This window comes from Rhinopithecus bieti, unplaced genomic scaffold (assembly GCF_001698545.2).
Source record: "Rhinopithecus bieti isolate Rb0 unplaced genomic scaffold, ASM169854v2 scaffold_3043, whole genome shotgun sequence".
Taxonomy (NCBI): domain Eukaryota; kingdom Metazoa; phylum Chordata; class Mammalia; order Primates; family Cercopithecidae; genus Rhinopithecus; species Rhinopithecus bieti.
In genome coordinates, this window is record NW_016804580.1 from 4283315 (window position 1) to 4306064 (window position 22750).

The window sequence follows — 22750 nt, forward strand, 5'->3', positions numbered from 1 at the left end:
CCCTTTTTTTTTTTTTTTTTTTGGCTTAAAGTTCTACCATTTTGAGGAAAGAGGCTAAATGAAAAGTGATTTTTTTTTTAACTCAAAATCATATATTTACCTAGAGAAACAAGATTTTCATATCAAAATATTTCACCCCTAATACTAGCTTGAATTAATCAGAATGGGAACTGGGTAAGTTGATGATAATGGTATGATTTATCTGATTTAAATCATATGCAATTTATAAAACATAATCAGACAGAGGTACATCTATTGGCTGTTGTCTGTGGTCATTGAGTAAGTCAGTCTGGGCTCAACGTTGCACCATTACGGATTCCGATCCCACAAACTGAATATAGGGTTATGACAATATGGAATGAGATTGAGTCTATCAGACGTCTGGAAGCCTGGATTTAACAGAAGGCCCTCAGTGATTTGGGCCCTAGACATTTGCAGATCATCTCTCACACTGGGAACCATTAAGACAATTGATTACATCTGGCCTCTTCTGCGCAGTCATTTCATATTTTCCATAGTGAGGCTGTTGGCCATGATTGGTCCTTGTTTACAGAATTTTCCGTCTCCCCTGGTTGGTGGACTCAAACTTTTCATGTGACTTAGCTGTTAGTTCGGAGCCCTCATTATAAAATTAGCCCAATATAGGAAACAAGAGCAGTTTGAGATGACTAAAGATGAATAGCAGTGTGAAAGTGTTTTACCAAGAGGTTTTAGTTGATTGTTGATACATGAATTCTCACAAATTATTATCATGCACCATAATATCATGTATTATCATAATACATGAATTTCACAAATAGAAAACTTGAAAATGAATGTAGAATATTTAATATATGACCCCAAATAGCCTAAAGTACACAAACAAGATACTTAGCTAAACTGTAGAATAGGAGACTTTTTATAGGTGGGAAGGACCATGTGGCTATAAAGCTGCACCCTCTCATTTTACCAACGGTGGGAGGTTACATCCTAAACATTTTATGTGGTTTCTGGGTTTACGATGCAATGTTCTTTGTGAAAAATCACAAGAATCTTATTATAAAATAGATTTTCAGATTTAATTAAATGCTCTTTTTCTATTCATAGGTTATCTGTGGATTGTGGCTCCTGTGGAAAGAAGCCTATTCCTTAAATAAATCACACAGATTTTATATGAAAATTCAGTGGACACTCTGAGTTCTTTGATCATTTTCCTTTTATTATAAGATAAGAGGTTATCATCATCACAGTATAACAAATGCTAAAATCGTCTTGAATTTTTCTTTTAAATTCCTACTAGACAGTTAATAGAAAACCCTCAATTAATGCAAAGATTAATTGTTTTAAAGTACTTCCCAAGTATTTCAATATATAATAGGAAACAATAACCAATATTACTGTGCTATTACTTTCTGCTCTGTTTTTATCTTAACAACATTTCATTTCCTCCTATTAACAGAGTCAACATGATGGGATATCCTATTTCTTATTTGCTTTTCCATGCTGAATTGTTTACAGATTTTTGCTGTTTTAAATAGCACACTTGGCCTAGATTATTTTTTCTCCTTTGATTGTTTTCTTGCGTTATATCACTAGGCTTTGTGACAGATTGCTAAACTGATCCTCTGAGTGATTAATCAGAGGCAGATTAGACAGGAATTAAGACCCAGCCTCACGACTCGGCTCTGGCTGCCTCCCAGAATCATCACTGTACTTCTCTCATACGTCAATTCCCTCATATGTAAAATGGGATAATAATTCATGCCAAGCCCAAGCCAATTAGTAACCCTAAATGAGGGTTATTGTTATCATTATTAACCTATCATTAGAAGCAATGTGTAAAATACCTTTGTTTTATAACCATTGATACAGTTTTATTCTATTTATTTTTAATACTTTAGTAAAGATGTAGCAATACCTTAAAGTTGTCTTAAATTTTATTAATGATGGCTCATTAGGCTTGGAATGCTTTTTATTTTCCATAGGATAATATATAATCATTACACATAAAATTACAATGTCTCTTTACTCTTTTATGTAATAGTAAAATCATAAACCATTACAATTTAAAAGTGTAAATTAGTTAAGTGTATATTTTTGTTTTATTTATTTATTTGTGAAATGGAATCTCACTCTGTATCCATGACTGGAGTGTGGTGGTGCAATCTCAGCTCACTGCAACCTCTGCCTCCCGGGTTCAAGGGATTCTCCTGCCTCAGCCTCCCAAGTAGCTGGGATTACAGACACATGCCACCTCACCCGGCTAAGTTTCGTATTTTAATAGAGACTGGCTTTCACCATGTTCCCAGGCTGGTCTCGAACTCCTGACCTCAGGTGATCCACCCACCTCGGCCTCCCAAAGTGCTGAGATTACAGGCGTGAGCCACAGTGCCTGGCCAAGTGTGTATTTTGGATTGAGTGCCTGCTTAATTGGATTTTCCCATTCTGTTTCATTTTATATATATATGTGTTTAAATTGCCAAATGTTTTTCACCAAAACAACACCCTACAATGGCCCAAATTCCTGCAATCACTTCAAAGGCAGAGAAGGGTAAGGACAGAGAATGGGGAATGGGCAGGGCACTTCCATCTTGGTCATAGGCCTGCATGGTTCTAATTATCTGCTGCCTCCGAGATTGAACCCTTATGCCTCGAACTTCCAGGGTCATTCTCTGCTCATTTTCTAGTTTTAACTTAAAATTGTTCTTTTTTTCATCTAGTTCATAGCCTTCAATCTCACCGGGCCATGCCCACATTCTCCAAAGACATGTGTTGTATTTCTTACTGATTTCATTAACCACAAAGAACAGAGATGATGAACTGCAATCATAAGTGAAGCTAAACATTACCTAACTGGCCAGTGAGCTATTGTGGGGTTAAGATCATCTTGGTTAACTAGAAGCTTTTATAGGTTGTTTCCCATTGTATTCTTTTTTTTTTCTACCATTTTCTCTGACTACTCGGAAACATGATTACATTCTTTTTTTTTTCTTTTTTTTTTGAGACCACTTCTTGCTGTCACCCAGGCTGGAAGGTTGGAATGCAGTAGTGCCATCACGGCTCACTGCAGCCTTGGCCTCCGGGGGTCAAGCCATCCCCCAACCTCAGCCTCCCAAGTAGCTGGAACTGCAGGCACACACCACCATACCCAAATGTTTTTCACCAAAATTTACTAAATTTTGCAGTTATAGTGGAGATGGGGTTTTGCTGTGTTACCCAGGCAGGTCTCCATCTCCTGGTTTCAAGCAGTCTGCTTGCTTCAACCTCCCAAAGTGCTGGGATTAAAGGCCTAGGCCACTGCACTCAGTCTAAAATCTTAATAAGTTAGACAAGAGGTTTCATACATAAACTTTTAAGACACCATCTCAGATCAACTGTTAACCTGGTTAATCATTCATTTGTTGATTTTTTTTTTTTTTTTTTTTTTTTTTTTTTTTGAGACAGTCTCACTCTGTTACCCAGGCTGGAATGCAATGGCATGACCTCAGCTCACTGCAACCTCCGCCTCCCATGTTCGAGTAATTCTCCTGCTTCAGTCTCCCAAGTAACTGGGATTAACAGGCATGTGCTACTATGCCCGGCTAATTTTTTTGTATTTTTAGTAGAGACAGGGTTTCACCATGTTAGCCAGCCTGGTCTTGAACTCCTGACCTCAGGTGATCCACTCACCTCGGCTCCCAAAGTGCTGGGATTACAGGCGTAACCCACTGCACTAGGCCTCATTGAATTTTTATTAAACAACTTTAGATACCTATTATATACTAATGTCCATGCTTGTATTGATGGGACAAAAAATATAAATAAGCTAGAGTCTCTATTTTGAGACATCTCTGTATCAGTGGTCCCCAAAACTACCCCAGCTTTGGAGATTTGCTGGTGGGATTCACAAGACTCATCATTATAGTCATGCTCGTGGTTATGATTCATTACAGCAAAAGGAGACAAAGCAAAATTGGTACAGGGAAAAGGCACATGGGGCAATCAATGTCCAGGGAAACCAGGGTCACGTTTCCAAGAGTCCTTTCCACACACACGGTATGCATTTTAAGTTTTCAGCAATGAACTATTATAACACGTTCACAGTGTGAAATCTCATCTATCCCAGAAGTTCATTAAAAATTCAGTCCCAAGGTCTTACTGTGGGCTGGTCATATAAACTACCTTTTGTCTAGCCTGTAGCAGAATTCCAGACTCCCAGAAGGAAAAAGGTGTTCAGCATAAATCCTATTGTTTGCCCAGTTTAGGCACTGTGAGCCAGTTTTAGCAGTTACGGAATGATGGGAACCCTCCCTAAATCTAAATTTCCAGATGCCAGCCATGGGCCAGCCTTGCAAATAGCACTTTTCTAAGGATAGCAGTCTCATGCCTGCTGTGTTAACTCTCCTCTGCATAGTCTCACATTCCAGTGGTGGTAGACATAAGAGTGTTGAAGGAGTCAGGCAAAGGAGTTACTGAATTATAGAAGAAAACTCAATTAACTCAGCCTGGGGGAGTCAAGGGAAGTTCATTTAAATAGACAATATTGAGCTGAATCTTGAAGGAGTTATCAGTTTTCCCAAAGTCCTGGGGTAAGGTAAAGGCTTTCATCCATGCAACAGTAACTATATTCATTGTAGGTAAAGAGATTATTAAATTCTGTGTGGTGGGAGCATAGGCATGATGGGGAGAAGGAGGAGATAGGAAAGTAGCTGGAACAAGAGGATGGAGTGTCTTAGAGTTGAGTGGATATAAGGAGTCACTCAAGGCTTGTCAGAAAAGTGAAGTGAAAATTTGAAAGGTGCCTCCAGTAGCAAGTGGAGAAAAGATTGGAAAAGGAAGAATTTGACAACATAACACTAGATAGGGCTGGGCATGGTGGTTCACTTCTATAATCCCAGCACTTCGGGAGGCCAAGGTGGGAGAATTGCTTGGGGCCAAGAGTTTAAGACCAGCCTGGGCAACAAAATGAGACCCCCCCCATCTCTACAAAAAATAAAATTAAAAATTAGCCAGGCATGGAGGCCCATGCTTATAATCACAGCATTTTTGGAAGGTTGAGGCTGAGGGATCACTCAAGGCCAGGGGTTTGAGGCCAACCTGGGCTACAAAGCAAGACCCCATCTCTACAAAAAATAAAATTAAAAATTAGCTGGGCATGGTGGTGTGCACCTGTAATTCTAGCTACTCAGGAGGCTGAGGTGGGAAGATCACTTGAGCCCAGGGATTTGAGGCTATAGTGAACTATGATCATGCCCATTGCACTTAAAGCCCAGGTGACAGAGCAAGACTCTGTCTCTAAAACAAACAAATAAACAGGCTAGGAAGCCAGGAGACAAAAGATGATGGAAATGTGACCTAAGGCACCTGTATTAGTCCATTTTCACCATGCTGATAAAGACATACCTGAAACGGGGTAATTTATACAGGAAAGGGGGGGTTTAATGGACTTACAGTTCCATGTGGTTGAGGAGGTCTCACAATCATGGGGGAAGGTGAGGAGGAGCAAATCACATCTTACATGGCGGGCAGCAGGCAGAGAGAGGTTGTGCAGGGAAACTCCCCTTACAGAACCATCAGATCTCGTGAGACTTACTATCACTAGAACAGCACGGGAAAAACCTGCCCCCATGATTCAATGATCTCCCACTCAGACCCTCCCACAACACGTGGGAATTCAAGATGAGATTTGGGTAGGGATACAGTCAAGCCATATCAGCACCTATGGTGGGAATAGAATATGAGGCAAACTTCAACCTAGGAGACACAAAAGTCTTCCTCAGAGCTTTAATAAAATAGGGTGTCTAGGTCCCATTCAACTCCTTAGTATCTCTGGACCAAACATTCTGTAAGCTTTATCTTCTGTAGCTACCTTAGTCTGTAATGCTGCCAGTTAAAACCTCAAAGCTGGGGTAGTCCAGTTTATCAACATACCTAAGGATATAGCTATTTTCTATAGAATTTTATCTTTGGTTCTGCAGTGAATTGATATGCAAAGACATATGGCAGTCTATCTTAGCCAAATATTTTCATCTAGTCTCAGATGCATCTATCCAGCCAATCTGCTTTCAGTGAACACTCTGAATGTTTCAGAGGATTTACAGTAGTGATTTGCTTCACTTGAAAAGTGCAGGTCAAACTGTTTGTCAAAAGGTGCAGTAAAGATGGATCCTAATGACATGAGATGCATATCAATTTATGCAGTTGCTTTTTGGTGGTTTCACATGTATTACATGTGTGCTTTGTATGTAAAACTCAAAAAATGTTCAGATGTTTTCAGCAAATAACTGTTAGTTAAATGCAAGGTATTTTAATAAAATCATTAGTATAATACAGAAACATACCCTTCCAAGCACAGCTTTCTTCCCTTTTACTTTTATGTTATATTATAGTATATGATGACAACAGATAGACCTGCAAGGTTTGCAAAGTATAATATGAGGATACACATGAATTTCCTGTTCTACTTTCAGATTAACTGAACACTGTGGGGTTTCCTAATAATGTTTATTGGAAAAACAATGAAGAACTTTCTATTATAATAGTTTATCTGCTATTAAGATCAAATAAAATATCTTAAGAATGTGTTAAGATCAATTGTATTTACAGATATGTGTTTTCAAAGCTTCCTCTTCTTATATTCCAATGGCAATCAAGAGGTGCATTTAGTGTTTCCATGAGCTGTGTGATTAATGACTATAGCCAAATATGTTGGGGAAAATGATCATTGAAGGTTTTTCCATCAGTGTTTACTTAACATACAGTAGACAGAAAACAAACAATCTGTTCAGCCAGACTATTCAAAGATCCCTCTTATTGTTTTTGCTTTTACTACAGCTGGAAAGGGAAAAAGTATGTCATATCTATTCCTTCATCTTGCTTCTGAGTAATTTGTTTTGGTGCTGACTTAAAGAGTAATTTAAAATATTTGTATGAGTTTGAAAGTCTGTGAAATGCATAGGAGTAATTTACAATACAGATAATGAAGCTGTGATTTTTCCAATTACCCTGTCTTTATTCTGTAAAACATCCATTTTGACTTGTTTTATCTTCTCTAAAAATCATTTAGAAGTGGGATCAAAATCTAACTCAGTTCCATACTTTTCAGTCTTGATGAGCCATGTACTACCGAATTATGAACACATAATAGGATTTCCTCTATGCACGACCAGGTAGCCTTGTTTATTCATGACATAACCAGAGAGAAAGAATTAGGTTTAAAATGCCAACCAAAAGAAGCAACCAAATGGATATTCATGGATGCCAGGCCCTAAAGCTGACAAATGTTCTCATTAGAAAACCCCTCAGGTTTTTCCTGAGATCCTGTTTACTCTTTGCAAACACAATTAGAGCAAGCAAGTGATCTGTTTTCCAAGTTTGAGGTAGCAAATACTAGGACGCACAGAGATGGAGGTTTGTCAACATTTGACTGTAATAGCTGTCAGTGGTGACAGCAAGGGAGAGATACAAAATCGTAAAATGCTGCTAAACAATGGGGTAAAAAATCAAACCTCAGCTGTCTAGAGACCAAACCTTGTAAGTGCTAGAGTAAGGATATATGCTTGTCTCCTACCTGTCTGCTAAATTTACTGTTTCCTAATAATCTTACTAAAGGATGAGCTTGAATGTTCACTACGAAAACAAGAGTTTGACACATTCATCAGACTTCTCAAATTTCAACTTCAGTGGGAAATGGAGACTTCATCATTTCTAAGTTTTGGAGTTCCTTTTCATTTATTCTCTAGAGAAGGAAGGCAGGAACTAAAATAGGAAAGCAACTTTGACGAAGTTGAGAAGTAGAATCCCATGCAGAAGGCTCCCCAGTGTTAGGCATTCCATTTACTTTCTGTTCTGTGCCAGGATCCCAGAAGCTAATTTAAAAGGGGAGGGAGGGTGCTAATGGGTATTCGAGAAAGTTCTGTTTTGTCCTATGTTATAAATATCTAAAAAATGGTAAAAACTCATATCAAGGAGGAAGAAGTAACACTTATTTAAAAGAAACCAAGAGCTGCTTTGAAATTCTGTTTTGAAGATTTTAATGAAGACAAATCCTTTGAAGTTGTAGGTGTTTCTTTTTTTCTGATTTACATTTTGGAAGACTGATATGCCTCTGGTTGACACCATTCCCTTACTGTGTATGTTTTTAAAATACCATTTTTTATCTGGAATCATTTAATCTATTCTCTGCATGATGTTTGCTACCATTTCTTATCTGGGTTGACATTCTAACACGGATCTTGCATGGGTTTTCAGCGGTTCCTACGTGACTCTTTGTGTTTGCATAGCTATGTCAGGGGTGTAACTTGCTAAGAGCTACTATAGCAAGTGCAAGGAAAACGCAGGTATCTGACATTGACCTAAGTGTTGTGCTAGGAGGTCTTATCTGGTTGTCATAAAGTTTTATTGCTTACCTGGATTATAAACTGCCTCATATATTTTTGGTAATTAAGCAGGATATATAAATAAAGCAAGTAAAATTGCTTTGTGCAGCTTTGCCTAAAACCATAGGTCTTAGAGCCTGACACATTCTCCAGAAAAGCTGTCTGCTTTTGCAGGCAGGATATTTTCATTCCCATTTAAAATATAGGGTAACAAAAGCACTGAGACTTTTTAGAATTATGCCGGATCATACAACCAGCAAATCTACTGGAAAGAATTCCAGCCCAAGAGTCCTGGATTCTTCCTTGCACAGTAGTTTTTTCATTACTTAATTTTGCCTGGTCCGATGATGCTTGTTCCAGAAAGACTGTCAACAATTCATTCATCCACTCATTCAGTCAGTCAATAAACACATTTTGAGTACTATCCAATGGCCAGTAGGGACAACAGTGTTACAAAAAGACATATTTTCTACAGTGATGATGACAATACTGCTTAGATGTGCTTATTAAACATTGTGTGGAGGGCAGGAGGGTGTCCACACTCAGCCCTTCATGTACATGGAATTTTTTTTTAAGCCTACAGCAATTCAATAAAATGAACACAATGCTACATTTCCCTCGCTCTTGGGTTTCTCCCTGTGGAGTTTTGGCTACTTTGGTCTCTGTGGTCCTTTTGAGCTCTAACATTCTATGAGTTCAAGGAAAGGTCTAGATGGCAGACATCATGGTAGTGTTTCTCTCTGGGTTCTATGCACCAAAATGTCAGACAATAAGAGATCTTTTAAGTTTACTGTGAAACCAAATAATATCCTCTCTGTCTAGAAGAATTAGTAGCACCTTTCTGAGTTGAAAAGGAAGTAGTTTAGGTAATTTTGCCTGTGATTGGTAGTGGTAACCTTAAGTTAGCTATTAGAGTTCTAAGTAGCTGAATCATTGTATTATAAGCTGTATTAAATACATTTTGGATTCTTAGAATGTGATTGTACCAAGGGGAACATAATGGCTATAATTAAATTTCTTCTCCCTTTTTGAACCCATATCTTGCCAGTTCTAAAACCCGTCCATTCATATCTTTTAGTAATAGTTGGGGAGAAGAAGGCTATTCTTGTTCAGAAACTGAATTTCCAATACTTGTGGCACGCCTTCCCCTGCTGACCTACCGAAATGAAAGACGGGGAGTAATGATTAAATCTCATTTTTTCCTCCTGGAGTAGCAGGATAAGCTGGGTCAGCAAGGCCAGTCCCTGCAGACAGCTTTAAAATGCCTTTGTGATTTGATCTCCTTGCCTTCCCATCCATTTCTATAAGTGCCCATAACTGTCATCCTTTAGACCCTGACAAGATTTCAAGGTGAGAACGGTGCAAATGAACAAAAGTGCAGTGATGACTCCTGAGGGTCTTACTTATTAAATGGGTCAGGCAGTGAACCAAGACTGGCTTGTAAGCTACAAGGGAGTTTCGCCCATTTACACGAAGACAATTTCATGTATTATTTAACCCGTTCATATACATTGGTGTCTCTTTGCTGTCCAACATAACGCAAGTGAAATAAATACAAGCTTACAAGTTAATGAGGTCTGATTTTTATTTTCAAAATAATCTGACAGTCACTTGGTTTCATCCCTTTGGATTCTAGATTGCTTTTTCAGAACAGCTAGAGAATGTTTATGAAGTGTGCATGTGGAGGGGTGAGGGAAGGGAATAAAAATGCATTGCTTCAGGGCAGCACATCTGTTTTTTAAAACTCTGCAAGATCTGCCCATTAACCACTGTCACAACTCCTGGTGTTTCCTGCAATTGCATTCCAATCAGAGATGTTCGTACCAGCTCAAGAGGTCACAAGTAAACAGATTTAACCCTTATAAGTTAGCTTCCTATTCTCGTGCCTCACAGAATTATTTTTTCTTCTCGAGCCGACAGCACGTGCATGTATGGTACACATAATGAGTGAAGACATTTTCTTTCTTTTTCAAACAGATTGGCAGTATGGAGTTGCTCAGGCCTTCCCTCACACAGAGGAGGAGGTGGAAATCGATTCCCACGCATACAGCCACAGGTGGAAAAGAAACTTGGACTTTCTCAAGGCGGTAGACACGAACCGAGCAAGCGTCAGCCAAGACTCTTCTGAGCCCAGAAGCTTCACAGACCTGCTGCTGGACGATGGGCAGGACAACAACACCCAGATCGAGGTAGATAAATAGTCTGGGTAACTGAAATGGATTAGTGAATATATTTCATGTAGATGCCCAACTTTTATTACGTAAGTTGTCTCTTCATCTCAATCTAGAACTTGATGACAGTGAGCAGTGAGGCAACAATACTGTGCCTGCTCTCAAGGAATTCATCGTGTAAGAGCATCTTTATGTATTTATTTATTTTTGAGATGAAGTCTCACTCTGTCACACAGGCTGGAGTGCAGTGGCATGATCTCAGCTCACTGCAACCTCTGCTTCCTGGGTTCAATTCTTCTGCCTCAGCCTCCTAAGTAGCTGGGACTACAGGCATGTGCCACCACGCTCGGCTATTTTTTGTATTTTTAGTAGAGATGGCATTTCATCACGTTGGCCAGGCTGGTCTGGAATTCCTGACCTTAGGTGATCCACCCACAAAGGCCTCCCAAAGCTCTGGGATTACAGGCATGAGCCACCTCTCTTGGCCCTGTGTAAGAGCATCTAAGTGCCATAAGCAAATCATCCCAGTGCCATGTGACATGTACAATAAAAGTATGCAGGCTGTAGTGTGGCGTGAAGGAGAGTGCGATGAAACTACTTGGGATTGAGAGTTGGGGTGCTGCCAAAGAGGCGTAGCCTAGAACTGGGCATTTAGGTGGGGCTTGACACATTGAGAGGAGTTCACCTAATTGATGACCTGTTGATGGGAGGAGGGAGGGGGCATGCTAGGCAGAGTCAATTTCCTCTGCAGTGGCTGAGGTGTAGAATGACATCTCCAGGACTGTCTCATAGGGTGACCGCTGGTTCCAGTTTGCTCGGGGCCAAGAGGTTTTCTGGAACGTAGGACGGCTTCCAGTGTTAAATATGAAACATTTCTGGACAAACTGGAATGATTGGTCTCTCTGACTGAGTTATTCTTTATTATGGTTGCAGCTATGAAGTGGAGGGAGGACAGTGGTCAGAGAACAGTTTGCGAAGTACAGACATGTGCAGAGGGTGCGTTTTAGGCAGATTTAAAGGTTGCTCAAAGGCCTCAAAGGTGGTGTTACATTTCTTAAGTTTCTGTAGTCCTTAGCACTGTAAATCACCAAATACAACCTTGTTTGTAAACTAGGTACAACAGAAACAAGCAAGTAAACTGGCAAAAAGCGAAGACCACCGACATGAGAACAAACAGAGGTGATGTATCCAGTTTGCTCGGGCATGGCTTCGGCTGCCATCACTTGTTTTCAGCAGAGATATAAAGGCAGGTTGGGGAGTGGGAAGGCTTTTAGTGAAAAATAGAAGGTTCAGATGCACTCTCATTGGAGGTTGTTGGCATGGCAAACCTGAATGAAGGTGGGCTAATTAGAAACAGCATGTTTGTTTGTTTGTCTGTTTGTTTGTTTGTTTGTTTGTTTTGAGACTGAATTTCACTCTGTCGCCCAGGCTGGAGTGCAGTGGCACGATCTCGGCTTACTGCAACCTCTGCCTCCTGGATTCAAGCCATTCTCCTACCTTAGCCTCCTGAGTAGCTGGGGTTACAGGTGTGCACCACCATACACGGGTAATTTTTGTATTTTTAGTACAGACAGGGTTTCACTATGTTGGCCAGGCTGGTCTTGAACTCCTGACCTCAAGTGATCCACCTGCCTCGCCCTCCTAAAGTGCTCGGATTAAAGGCGTGAACCACCGCACCCGGCAAGAAACAGCATCTTATGTTATTAGTGTAAGGAACATCTTTGGCTTTTAATGGTTGGTCCTGAGAGAGATATGAAGACAAAGGAATAGAGAAGCTCTCAGTTACTAAGGAAGTCCTGATCTTTCCGGGCTCACTACTGCCAAGGCTGTGTTGTGGCTTCCTGAACTAGCTGCTGGAGAGGTTGCATCAGATGCTGTGTAGATGCTGTCTTGTTTGGTCCTCACAGCACAGAGTTCTGTTGTCACGTATGGTCTGCTCATTGTCTGCTGGCACATTCTCTCTCAGCCTGAAGTTTCAGTTCCTACTTTCTCTGAGCTGACAGGCTTATGATTTTTAAGAACCAGGCAGCATCCTTTTTACTGCACCACAGTCCCTGAAATACTCATTATTTAAGAAAAAGAACTCAGCTTCCTGAAGCAGATACTACCTAGTCCTGCAAATAGTATCAAGGCATCATTTTGTTCCCTCACATTGAGATAAATCTTCAGAAGACCTGAAGCCCAGGCTGTGGAAATTCAGTATATTGGAAAAATATAGCAATTTCTCAAACCCCGCTCCGTGGCATTAGCTATTATGCAGCTATGGTGTTCGCAGGCTGCCCCAGCCAGGTCCCTTACCAGGCAATGGTCGATGTGTCAGGAGCAGAAGTCTTATTATATCTCTAAGAGGATATTCTGACTCCTGCAGAGTGACCTGCTATTTTGGCAATGATGATGTCATAGCAGCTTGGGGTAGGCAACATAATTGCCACTCTTTAGCTGGGGTGTAGTGTCAAGAAAGGAGCACTGAATAGAAGCAGAGGCGTTTCCTCTCTGCCCAGAACTAGGACTTGATGGATATTGAAAGGGAACAACACATCACTATTCGGCTAAAAGCCCAGACTTTACCACGACAAAATGCACAAAATCTGCACCAGTACCCCTAAGTATGTAAAGATTTCTAAATTTTTTTAAAAAAGAAAGAGGAGAACACAGATTCCAAGAACTCTGTGATCTCTCCTGTGGGGTGCTGAATTTTCTTAAACACAGATTGTGAGAACTCCGTGATCTCTCTCGTGGAGTGCTGAGTTTTCTTAATCATTTATAAAATAAGGAATCTCTTTGATCGGGGGTATATTAACAGTCCTGAAAATACAATCCCAGGGGTTACTGTAGCTGTAATTTTGTTATTCAGCCTATTTTCCCACTTCCTACCTTAACAGAGGGAGACCACGAAGTGTCAGTAGTTTTGAATCAGTAAAAAGAGGGCAGAAGGATGGCCCAGGGGACTGTTTGGTGGGTACTCATCTAGGGCTAAGATCTGCCAGGTACTGTGTAGGTGCTGTCTTCTTTGGTCCTCACAGCAGTCTCGAGAGATTTGTGTCCCCATGTTTTCTGGGCAATTTCAATGATTCTTTTACATGAAGGCAATTTCAGATTTAGGTTTTAGTATTTTCCTAAGATTTCCCATTAATGAGTATTCAAACCCAGCTGGTATTCAAATGCAGGCTTTGCCAGGCTCACAAGGTCGATCCTTTAGACTTGACGTTGCTCTTTCTAGCAAAAGGAAAGACAAATGGCACTTGAGTTATGTAGTGATTTTGAACAGCGGCAGCCCCTGGGTATCCATATGAGGGTAATTGTGGAGTTTCAGTCTGGCTCAAAAAAGACTTGTCTTGAAGCTAGAGTTGCATACTAAGAACACTGCCTTTATTTCAAGATTCACTTATTTTGATGGCGTTCTGGGGATTGATGGAGATTATTGGGATCTAAAGCTCCCCGAGTAACTCGTTGGCACTGCCGCTGGTTTTGGAAACAAAAATCTACCTCTGAAAGTTTGGAAAGTGTACTAGGCTGTTTTTGCCTTCCTATAAAGAAATACCGAGACTGGGTCATTTATAGGAGAAGAGGTTGATTTAACTCACGGTTCTGTAGGCCATATAGGAAGCATGGCTCCAGCATCTGCTTGGCCTCAGGTGTGGCCTCAGGAAGGTTTCAACCATGGCAGGAGGCAAAGCAGGAGCAGGCATGTCACACGATGAGAGCAGGAACAAGAGAGAGCGAGGGGCACGGTGCTGTACATTTTCAAACAACCAGATCTCTCCTGAACTCACTCATCACCAAGGGGATGGCACTAAGCCATTCATGAGGGATCTGCCCTCATGATTCAGACACCTCCACCAGGCCCCACCTCCAACACTGGGATTACATTTCCAAATGAGATTTGGAAAGGACAGATATACAAGCCATATCAGAAAGGTTTACTTATCCTGGCCCTTGAAATGGTGTTTGTGGGCCAGGCACGGTGGCTCACACCTGTAATCCCAGCACTTTGGGAGGTCGAGGCAGGCGGATAGCCTGTGGTCAGGAGTTTGAGATCAGCCTGGCCAATATGGTGAAACCTCGTCTCTACCAAAAGTACAAAAATTAGCCAGGTGTGCTGGCGAGCGCCTGTAATCCCAGCTACTCAGGAGGCTGAGGCATGAGAATTGCATGAGCCTGAGCGGTGAAGGTTGCGGTGAGCCGAGATCCCACCACTGCACTCCAACCTGGGCGACAGAGCGAGACTAAGTCTGAAAAAAAAACAAGGTAAAAAAGGTAATTGTGAACACGGTTGCATCTCTTTTGGGGAAAATAGTTTTGCCTAATTGTTAAACAGAAATAAGAAAGAAAGGAACTAAATGCTTATAAAGTGAATACTCTGTGCCTGGCATTGTTACAAGATCTTGCTTCTCTTTTTGGTTTATATTGCTAAACACAAACAATAAGCTAGAAAAAATTCTGTGTGCTTTTTTCCTTTAGATGCTTTCAAAGTCGGTTTCAGGGATCAGAATTATTTTGTCCTGCAGCCCTGGCTGCAGTAGTGGCTGTTAAAATTATGTGTATCACAGTGAGACAAAAACCACCCAGAATGGCATTCCTCAGATGTTCTCTTCATTTTTTTCATGCCTAGACTTTATATTCTACTTTCACTTAAATAGAACAGCAACAACAACAAAAATCCCAAACCAAAACAAGACAATAGCATGTTTACTGTTTTGACACAAAGGCTGTTATTCTCTTCACTTGGTACTTGGTGACAGTATTTTTTCTGGCTCTTCATAAGAACAGATAATGGAAGGATTGTAAAACTTGGTATCCCAGTTAAATAATTCTTCCAGTTAAGGTTTTGTTGTTGTCATTGTTTTCATTTTCTAATATTCTTCCCGTGAACATATAAAATCTCTAGAAGCCAAGTGTATATCCTGTTGAATACGCAGGAACCCAACAGACGGCAAATGCCACTATTGATCTGAATGTTGATTTCTGTGAGACCTTTCTTCTTATATTTCCTCTGTTCATTCATATGGACATATAACCACTTAGCCAGGTGAGAAGTAAAGTACCTTCCACTGATGTGTAGGTATTAAAAATGAGGTGTCCTGAAACAGTCACTGCATGTGCTACTTTGTATAATTATTTTGGGAATATAAAGGCTTCCAGGGCTTTCAGGCAGGATTGGATTCCATTCATGACTTGGCCTTGTTGGAGCAGCCTTTGCTGAATTCCACAACCTCAGGGACACATGTGTAAATGAGCAGGGCAAGCATCTTCCCCTGGAGGCTGGCGACCTTCCCATTATCTGGCAAGAAGCTCTTGTAGCAAGGATAGCACCTCACAGGATGGAGAGAGCTTCAGCAGTGTTGGCTGAAATTATTGATGCTTCATAAAGCTCAGTTTCACCAGCCTACTGCTGTAGAATAGTGTTGGTCACTTACAGTTCTTCACTTTATAGAAATCAATCACAAAGTCCTTCATGACATGCTAGACCAAATATGTGGTTTTGAACACTTATTCACATGCAATATGGGAAGTCTCATATTCCCACTCTTGGGACACTGAAAGTGTTTATGAAAAGGACTTTACTGTGTGATTTTTGCCTTGATTCAAAAGCCTCTGGATGACTGAAGAAGGGAGGTTTTAGAAATAGGGATTAGGGATCATATTAGTGTAGTTTCATGATCAAAAATGACTCAGAGATTGGGAGCTAGGCCAATGCGTCTGAAACTTTAACAACCTTTCAAATCACCTGGGAATCTGGTTAAAACGCACATTCTGATTTCTTAGTTCTAGGCTGGAGCTGGTCTGATATTCTGTTTCTAATAAGGTCTCAGGTGATACAGTTGTGGGCAGGCCACAGGCCACACTTTGGGTTGTAAGGATTTAGCTATTAGTTTTGAGAGCAGAAATCTTGGATTAAATTTAGGTGCCTGCCAACAGTATGTCTTATGGAATTCTCATTCTGGTACCTAATTAAAACTTTCAGTTGTATCCAGCAACTGTTGTATTATTCATGTGCATTAGAGTTCATATCTGAGGAAAGTACAGTCAAGAATGATCAACAAGTATATGTGACAGATTTAGCTAAAAGTAGAGATAAACAGTTTTCTCTTAAATACATATCTAAAACTCTCTTTGATCTTCGGCTATCACACATACACTGCCAGTTGTGTTGGCATCTTATTTTTACAAATTGTGCAATATGTTTCTTTAAAATTTTTACCAGTTGCTAATTGCTATATACAAGGTCATTGCATGGGCTCTAATAGCTGATTGCAGCCTTTAACTAGAAAATCTATTTGAGAGGAAATAAGTCATCAGCAAATACTTAATCTGAAAAAAGAATGTAGGCCAGGCATGGTGGCTTACACCTGTAATCCCAGCACTATGGGAGGCCGAGGCAGGTGGATCACTTGAGGTCAGGAGTTCAAGACCAGTCTGGCCAACAGAGTGAAACCCTATTTCTACTAAAAATACAAAATTAGCCAGGCATGGTGGTGCATGTTGTAGTCCCAGCTACTCAAGAGGCTGAGGCAGAAGAATTGCTTGAACCTGGGAGGTGGAGGTTGCAGTAAGCCAAGGTCATGTCACAACACTTCAGCCTGGGCAATGAAAGTGAAACTCCATCTCAAAAAAATAAAAAAGTAAAAAAAAGTGATGGTGTTGATGATTACTTTATGAAGAAAAAGCAAATTTTGTAATGTTGATGTGGACAGAATCTCCATGTTATGTTTTCAGTATAGAGATGATATGGTTTGGCTGTGTCCCCACCCAAATCTCTTCTTGAATTGTATAGCTCCCATAATTCCCATGTGTTGTGGGAGAGACCCAGTGGGAAGTAACTGAATCACAGGGGCAGACTCTTCCCATACTGTTCTCATGATGGTAAGCAAGTCTCATGAGATCGGATGGTTTCATAAAGCAGAGTTCCCTTGCCTGTCACCATGCAAGACATGACTTTCCTCCTCCTTCACCTTCTGCCATGATTGTCAGGCCTCTCCAGCCATGTGGAACTGTGAGTCCATTGAACCTCTTTTTCTTTATAAATTACCCAGCCTTGGCTATGTCTTTATCAGTAGCTTGAGAATGGACTAATACAAAAGAGCACATTGGATCATCCTTAGATGTGGAAAAGCTTACTCCTCATCTGTATTTTAAGCCTACAGATGCTCACTCAGTTTCAGAGGTCTGAAAGTGACAATAATGAATATAACTATAAAGAAGCAGTAAGACATCATCCCAATTCACAGAAATGGAGTGATAAAATTTTGTGGAATGTTGCTATGCTGGTTCCGTCTTTACACTACTATCGTGCTCAGTGAGTTCTTAGAAGAAAACCCTTATGTATAAGAAGAATGTGATAGTGTAGATTTTGACATTTTCAAAAGTATCCTTTGACATTGAACAGTCCTTTAGCTATATCTATTATGAATGTGAAAATCTGATGGAGTTTTATGTGTGAAAATCTGATGGAGTTTTATGTGTGAAGTATTTCCTTTTGGGGACTCTTAAACTGGTAGATGTTTAACATGTGGCTGCAAAATCAGAAAATTGTGCAAAGGGAAGGCAAAGATTAATCCTGAAGAAGCGCACATCTTGGACCTCAAAGTGAACTGAAATCTTCCAAATGCTTGTAGGTGTCAGAAGATGAGAATGAAAGCATGTGAAAGCATGCAGTTGAAAAGGAGAAATATTGCATAGGTTCATGAAGAGGCAGAAGGAGACCTTTGTTCTATAGAGAGGCAGGATTAATGCAGCGATGAGGTGTCATCTGAACCAAGTCACAAAGAAAGTGTCAGAAGATAGCCAGGTGTCAAGGTCATACTAGATAGCGTGTTTTACACAGATAACCAGGAGCAAGATTTTAAACTTCATTGTGTATGACACTAAGGTGTTTGAAATTTATCAGGAAGGTACTTGGAAACTGCTATACAATATTAAATACAGAAAGGCAAGTTGGCATTGATGCTCCTACCCAATAGCTATGGGAACTGGATCAGAAATCCAAAATCTAGCAGTGAAAAGATGAGTTCAATTTAGCTTAGTGTGACGTGAGATAGTGGTTAGGGGAAAGGCTATGGATGAGCATATGAATTTCAGAAATATTTAGATTTCTACTCATTAATTTAAATTAATCAATATTGCTGAAATTTTGCCTGACGTTCTGTTCCTTGCTTGATTCTGAAGGTTAATTGCAAGTCTCTGCCGTTGCCTTTCCTGGCAGAGTGGCCTGATGCTACCTTGACAGCCCCTATCTAATGTGGGTTGAGAACTGGCCTCGTTTCTTCCACTCTGTATTGCCAAAGGTTGTGTGTTAACTGACAGCAAAATCTATTTCAGTCTTTTCTGTTTGGGTAATTTGCAAAAACACATGGATTTTAAACTTCTGATTTCTCTCCCATTCATTTTCGTTTAGCATATTGATGAGGACTTTACTTTGCAAAGAAAGTGTACCGAAAATAGTAAATCAGACAGAAGTGATATCTGCAATTATTGCTCACCCTCTAAAAAGATAATGAGGATTAAAATAGAGTATCATATATCTTGCTCGATTATAGATTATTCTTAGTTTGACATGTCAGCTCTTTATTGAAACAAAAATGGAAAAAGATCCATAACTGTCCTTCAAAGAGTTCCATGAAGAATAACTGAATTTTCTCTTTGATGCTTCGCTATTAGCTAATTGAGTTTACTTATAGTCATGGCATGAAAATAGTCTTTAGAATGATACATGCAGGTTGTAGAATTATTAACTGCATTAGTCATATAATTTATTTTCAGAACAAGAATTATGTTTCAGGGTGAATAATATTCTTACATTCTCCATGTTCAAAGAGAAATCTCATATTTAATCTCCCCATTCCCCACGGGATCCTAAGATTAATTATATGATCATCACATCAAGTTTTTTCTACTTTAATTCCATAGCCATATTCCATAGTCATGAGGACTTTAATATATCCTTACTCTGCATTAAATAGTGACAGTGATAGGGGAATTTGAATATAGAGAATGCCAGGTAACAGTTAATCAGCTGACTTTCTATTTTATCATTTTGCAAACATATTTTTCTTCTTTGCCTGTACTAATTTCCAAGAGGACATATCAAATATACTCAGATGAAAATTATTTTCAATGTGAAAATTACAGTTCAGCCCCAATGTCATAGGTCTAAATATTTGTCTAGTTGATTTTTAAAAATCATGTTACAGTTAATTATTTTTGTAGTTCAGAATATGTCCATTCTTTATATGTTGAACAAAGGACTCAGGATGAAGGAGCAAGTGGCCATTGAGTATGGGCTGGAACTCAGGAGCAGCAGGGAGGTCAGAAGATGCAGGAGGCCTCCATTCTCCTGGTGGCTCATGGAGAAGTGTGCTTGCGCCAGAGTGCGGCTGGATGCACCCACAGAGGGACGGTACTCCTGGGAAGGAATTCTTTGCTCTCCCAAGCATGGGAGAAATTCATACAGGGAAATTCACATTTGAGGATCCCACACAACACAGTCCAGGCTTAACTGCCAGCAGTTTAGCAAAGTGTGAAAAATGTCATCCACCAGCACCTAGACTGGGGTTACCAGGTCTGAAGGAATATTGAATTCAGCTCAGCTCCTGTCCCTGTGGGGACCATAACTCATCTTCTTAGCTATCTGTTTTCCTGGCAACAAGGAGAGAGCTTCCGGGATCATTCACTGGGCAATCCCATTCCGTATCAGTGGATTAGACCTTAAAGACTAGGTTTCCTTCCTGTGATTTTCAGAATCACAAATGGAATAATGAATTGATTGTACCTCAAGGGCTAAATAAATCTGAGTTGACACAGACATGCTGATAGCATTATTTTTATTACTGCATCTGGGGGAATATCAGAGCCACTACTTATTTCCATGAAGATCCGTAATATGATGAATCTACTCTGTCCGTGAACTTACATCATCTTTACAAGGACTAATGCTAGTTGGGTACACGAATCACAGTGAGTCTTTGCCATTTATTTTATCATACAAATTAATGTGTACTCAACAATTTAGCACCAATTCGTTGAAAACATAAAGGATGACAGTGTCTGATAAACGGTGATGTTCTCTAACTGTATGTGACAACCAGAAGTTTCTATGAATCTTCCCTAAAAATGTCTCATGTGTCTTTGTCAAATATTGTGACTTAGATGGAAACACTATTAGGTCTACACATCGATAGGCCATTACAAATAGAGGAGGCATTTAATTTTTTCTCTGATTATCTAAACATATGTATGAAAATTTGTGTTTCTATTTTTAAGCAATGATGCATAATACACTCTGCTAAATATTCAGAGAGTTATACTTCACCTTGTATTTCTGAAGCAGATCTAAGATAGATAAGGGAATAAGGGTCTCTCTCTCTCTCTCTCTCTCTCTCTCTCTCTCTCTCTCTTTTTAGATGGAGTCTTGCTGTGTTGCCCAGGCTGGAGTGCAGTGGTGCGATCTCTGCTTACTGCAACCTCCACCTCCCAGGTTCAAGCGATTCTCCTGCCTCAGCCTCCTGAGTAGCTGGGATTACAGTGTCGCCACCACACCCAGCTATATTTTTTTGTATTTTTAATAGAGATGGGGTTTTGCTATGCTGGCCAGGTTGGTCTCATACTCCTGACCTCAGGTGATCCATCCACCTCGGCCTCCAAAAGTGTGCTGGAATTGCAAGAGTCAACCACGTCTGGCCTGATAAGGGTCTCTTTATAAAAATATTAGCATGTCTGATCCATGCATTGCTTTTGTGTTTGTGATAAAAACATTTGCTAATGTGTCACTCTATGCTCTATTAAAGAAGGCATCAAATACTCAAATGTTCAAGAAAAGATAGTAACATTTAGAACGAAAAGAGACTGCCTTAGTTTTCTTTTTGTATTTCCCTGAAAGAATACATTTCTGTTCATGCCCAAGCAATGCATAGATGTATAAATCTGTCTAGAAACAAAAGCAGTGAACTTGGCAGCCTTTGGGAACAGTTGTTTTTAGTTATTGTCTATATGTTATCTCAAACTTTAGCGATTAAATTGAAGTAATAGTTTGGAATCCATTGCACTGAATTGAAGGAATGCAATAAACTATTATGGCTGGAACTATTTTGCTTTTATAAGTAATTTCTAACTCTTTTGTAAACTTATATATTTATGCAATCTTTAGCTTAAAGAGCAAAGCTATGTAAATCACTAACATTCGCCTTTTAGATGATATCTAGAGATCTGTCCCTATCAATCTGTTTATCTATCTACCTATGTATCTACCTGCCTACCTAGCATCTATCTCTTTTATTTTGAATTCACGGTGCAGTTCCTGATTGTGCCCAAAACAATTTGAAAGAAAAACTTACAAAGCAAACTTCTATTAATTTGTTTAAATTTTTTTAAATTCACGTGTTATATCACTTCTTATTAAGGAAATCTTTTAGGTACTTCCAAAACTGAAGATGTTTTATTTCATGATAGGATTTTCTACCTAAAAGTAATGCTACCTGATCTTTTGTGGTTTAATGAAATTTTTTTATAATTTTCAAAGATGAATGCATTGATTTTGATTTTTTGATTTTTTCCCAAGAGTATTTAGGTTGTAATACTCCTTTTTCTAAGATTATAGTGCTTTGCACAGTGTTTATTATTTGAATGGAAATCTTTACTTGTTCTGTCATTTAAAACTAGTATAAAGTAAAAGCTAATTTAAAATTCTATGCCTTGGAAATGTTTACAAAGTATCTCGCCAAACTTTCTCAAAGAACTGAAAACAATTCATTTGTCCATTGTAAATAGGATTATAGAATTATCTGTTATATTAAAAACCAGGTATAAATGATCATCTTCTTTTCTTTAATATATTTTAATAAAAATTGACTTAAATTCCCCTGTCCACTGAGTAATCAGATACTGCTTTATTTCTTTTACAAGTAAATGGAATTAATCTTCATCAAAATAGAAGAGTGTCACATTCAAATGGGAGAAATGTAGTTAAATAAGGCTTTGTAAGGAAACAACTATGAATAAATATAGAAATGTGCTAGAACAAAATCATAAGTATTCATTAGAAATTTTGCTCATGTTACCAATTGTACCAGATGATAGTAAAATTATCTCCTAAAGGCAAACACACTTTTTAGAGAAATCTTTGTATATTCACTGTTCCTCAAAAACTCTATGGAAAGTAATATTTTCTATCATATACCTAAGGAAATAAAATGAGTTAGTACATTCAGAGGTCTCCCCTTCCCCTTCCCCTTCCTTCCTTCCTTCCTC

General features: G+C 39.4%; 1 protein-coding gene across 1 annotated transcript in view; it reads left to right on the top strand.

The window, feature by feature from the left end:
- The window catches only part of PLXDC2 (plexin domain containing 2), a 487631-nt gene that overhangs the window by 191377 nt on the left and 273504 nt on the right, over nucleotides 1–22750 (top strand). Inside the window, exon 2 of the mRNA XM_017869226.1 lies at nucleotides 10314–10525. Coding sequence (XP_017724715.1) covers nucleotides 10314–10525 — 212 coding nt within the window. The remainder of the gene's footprint in view (nucleotides 1–10313; nucleotides 10526–22750) is intronic.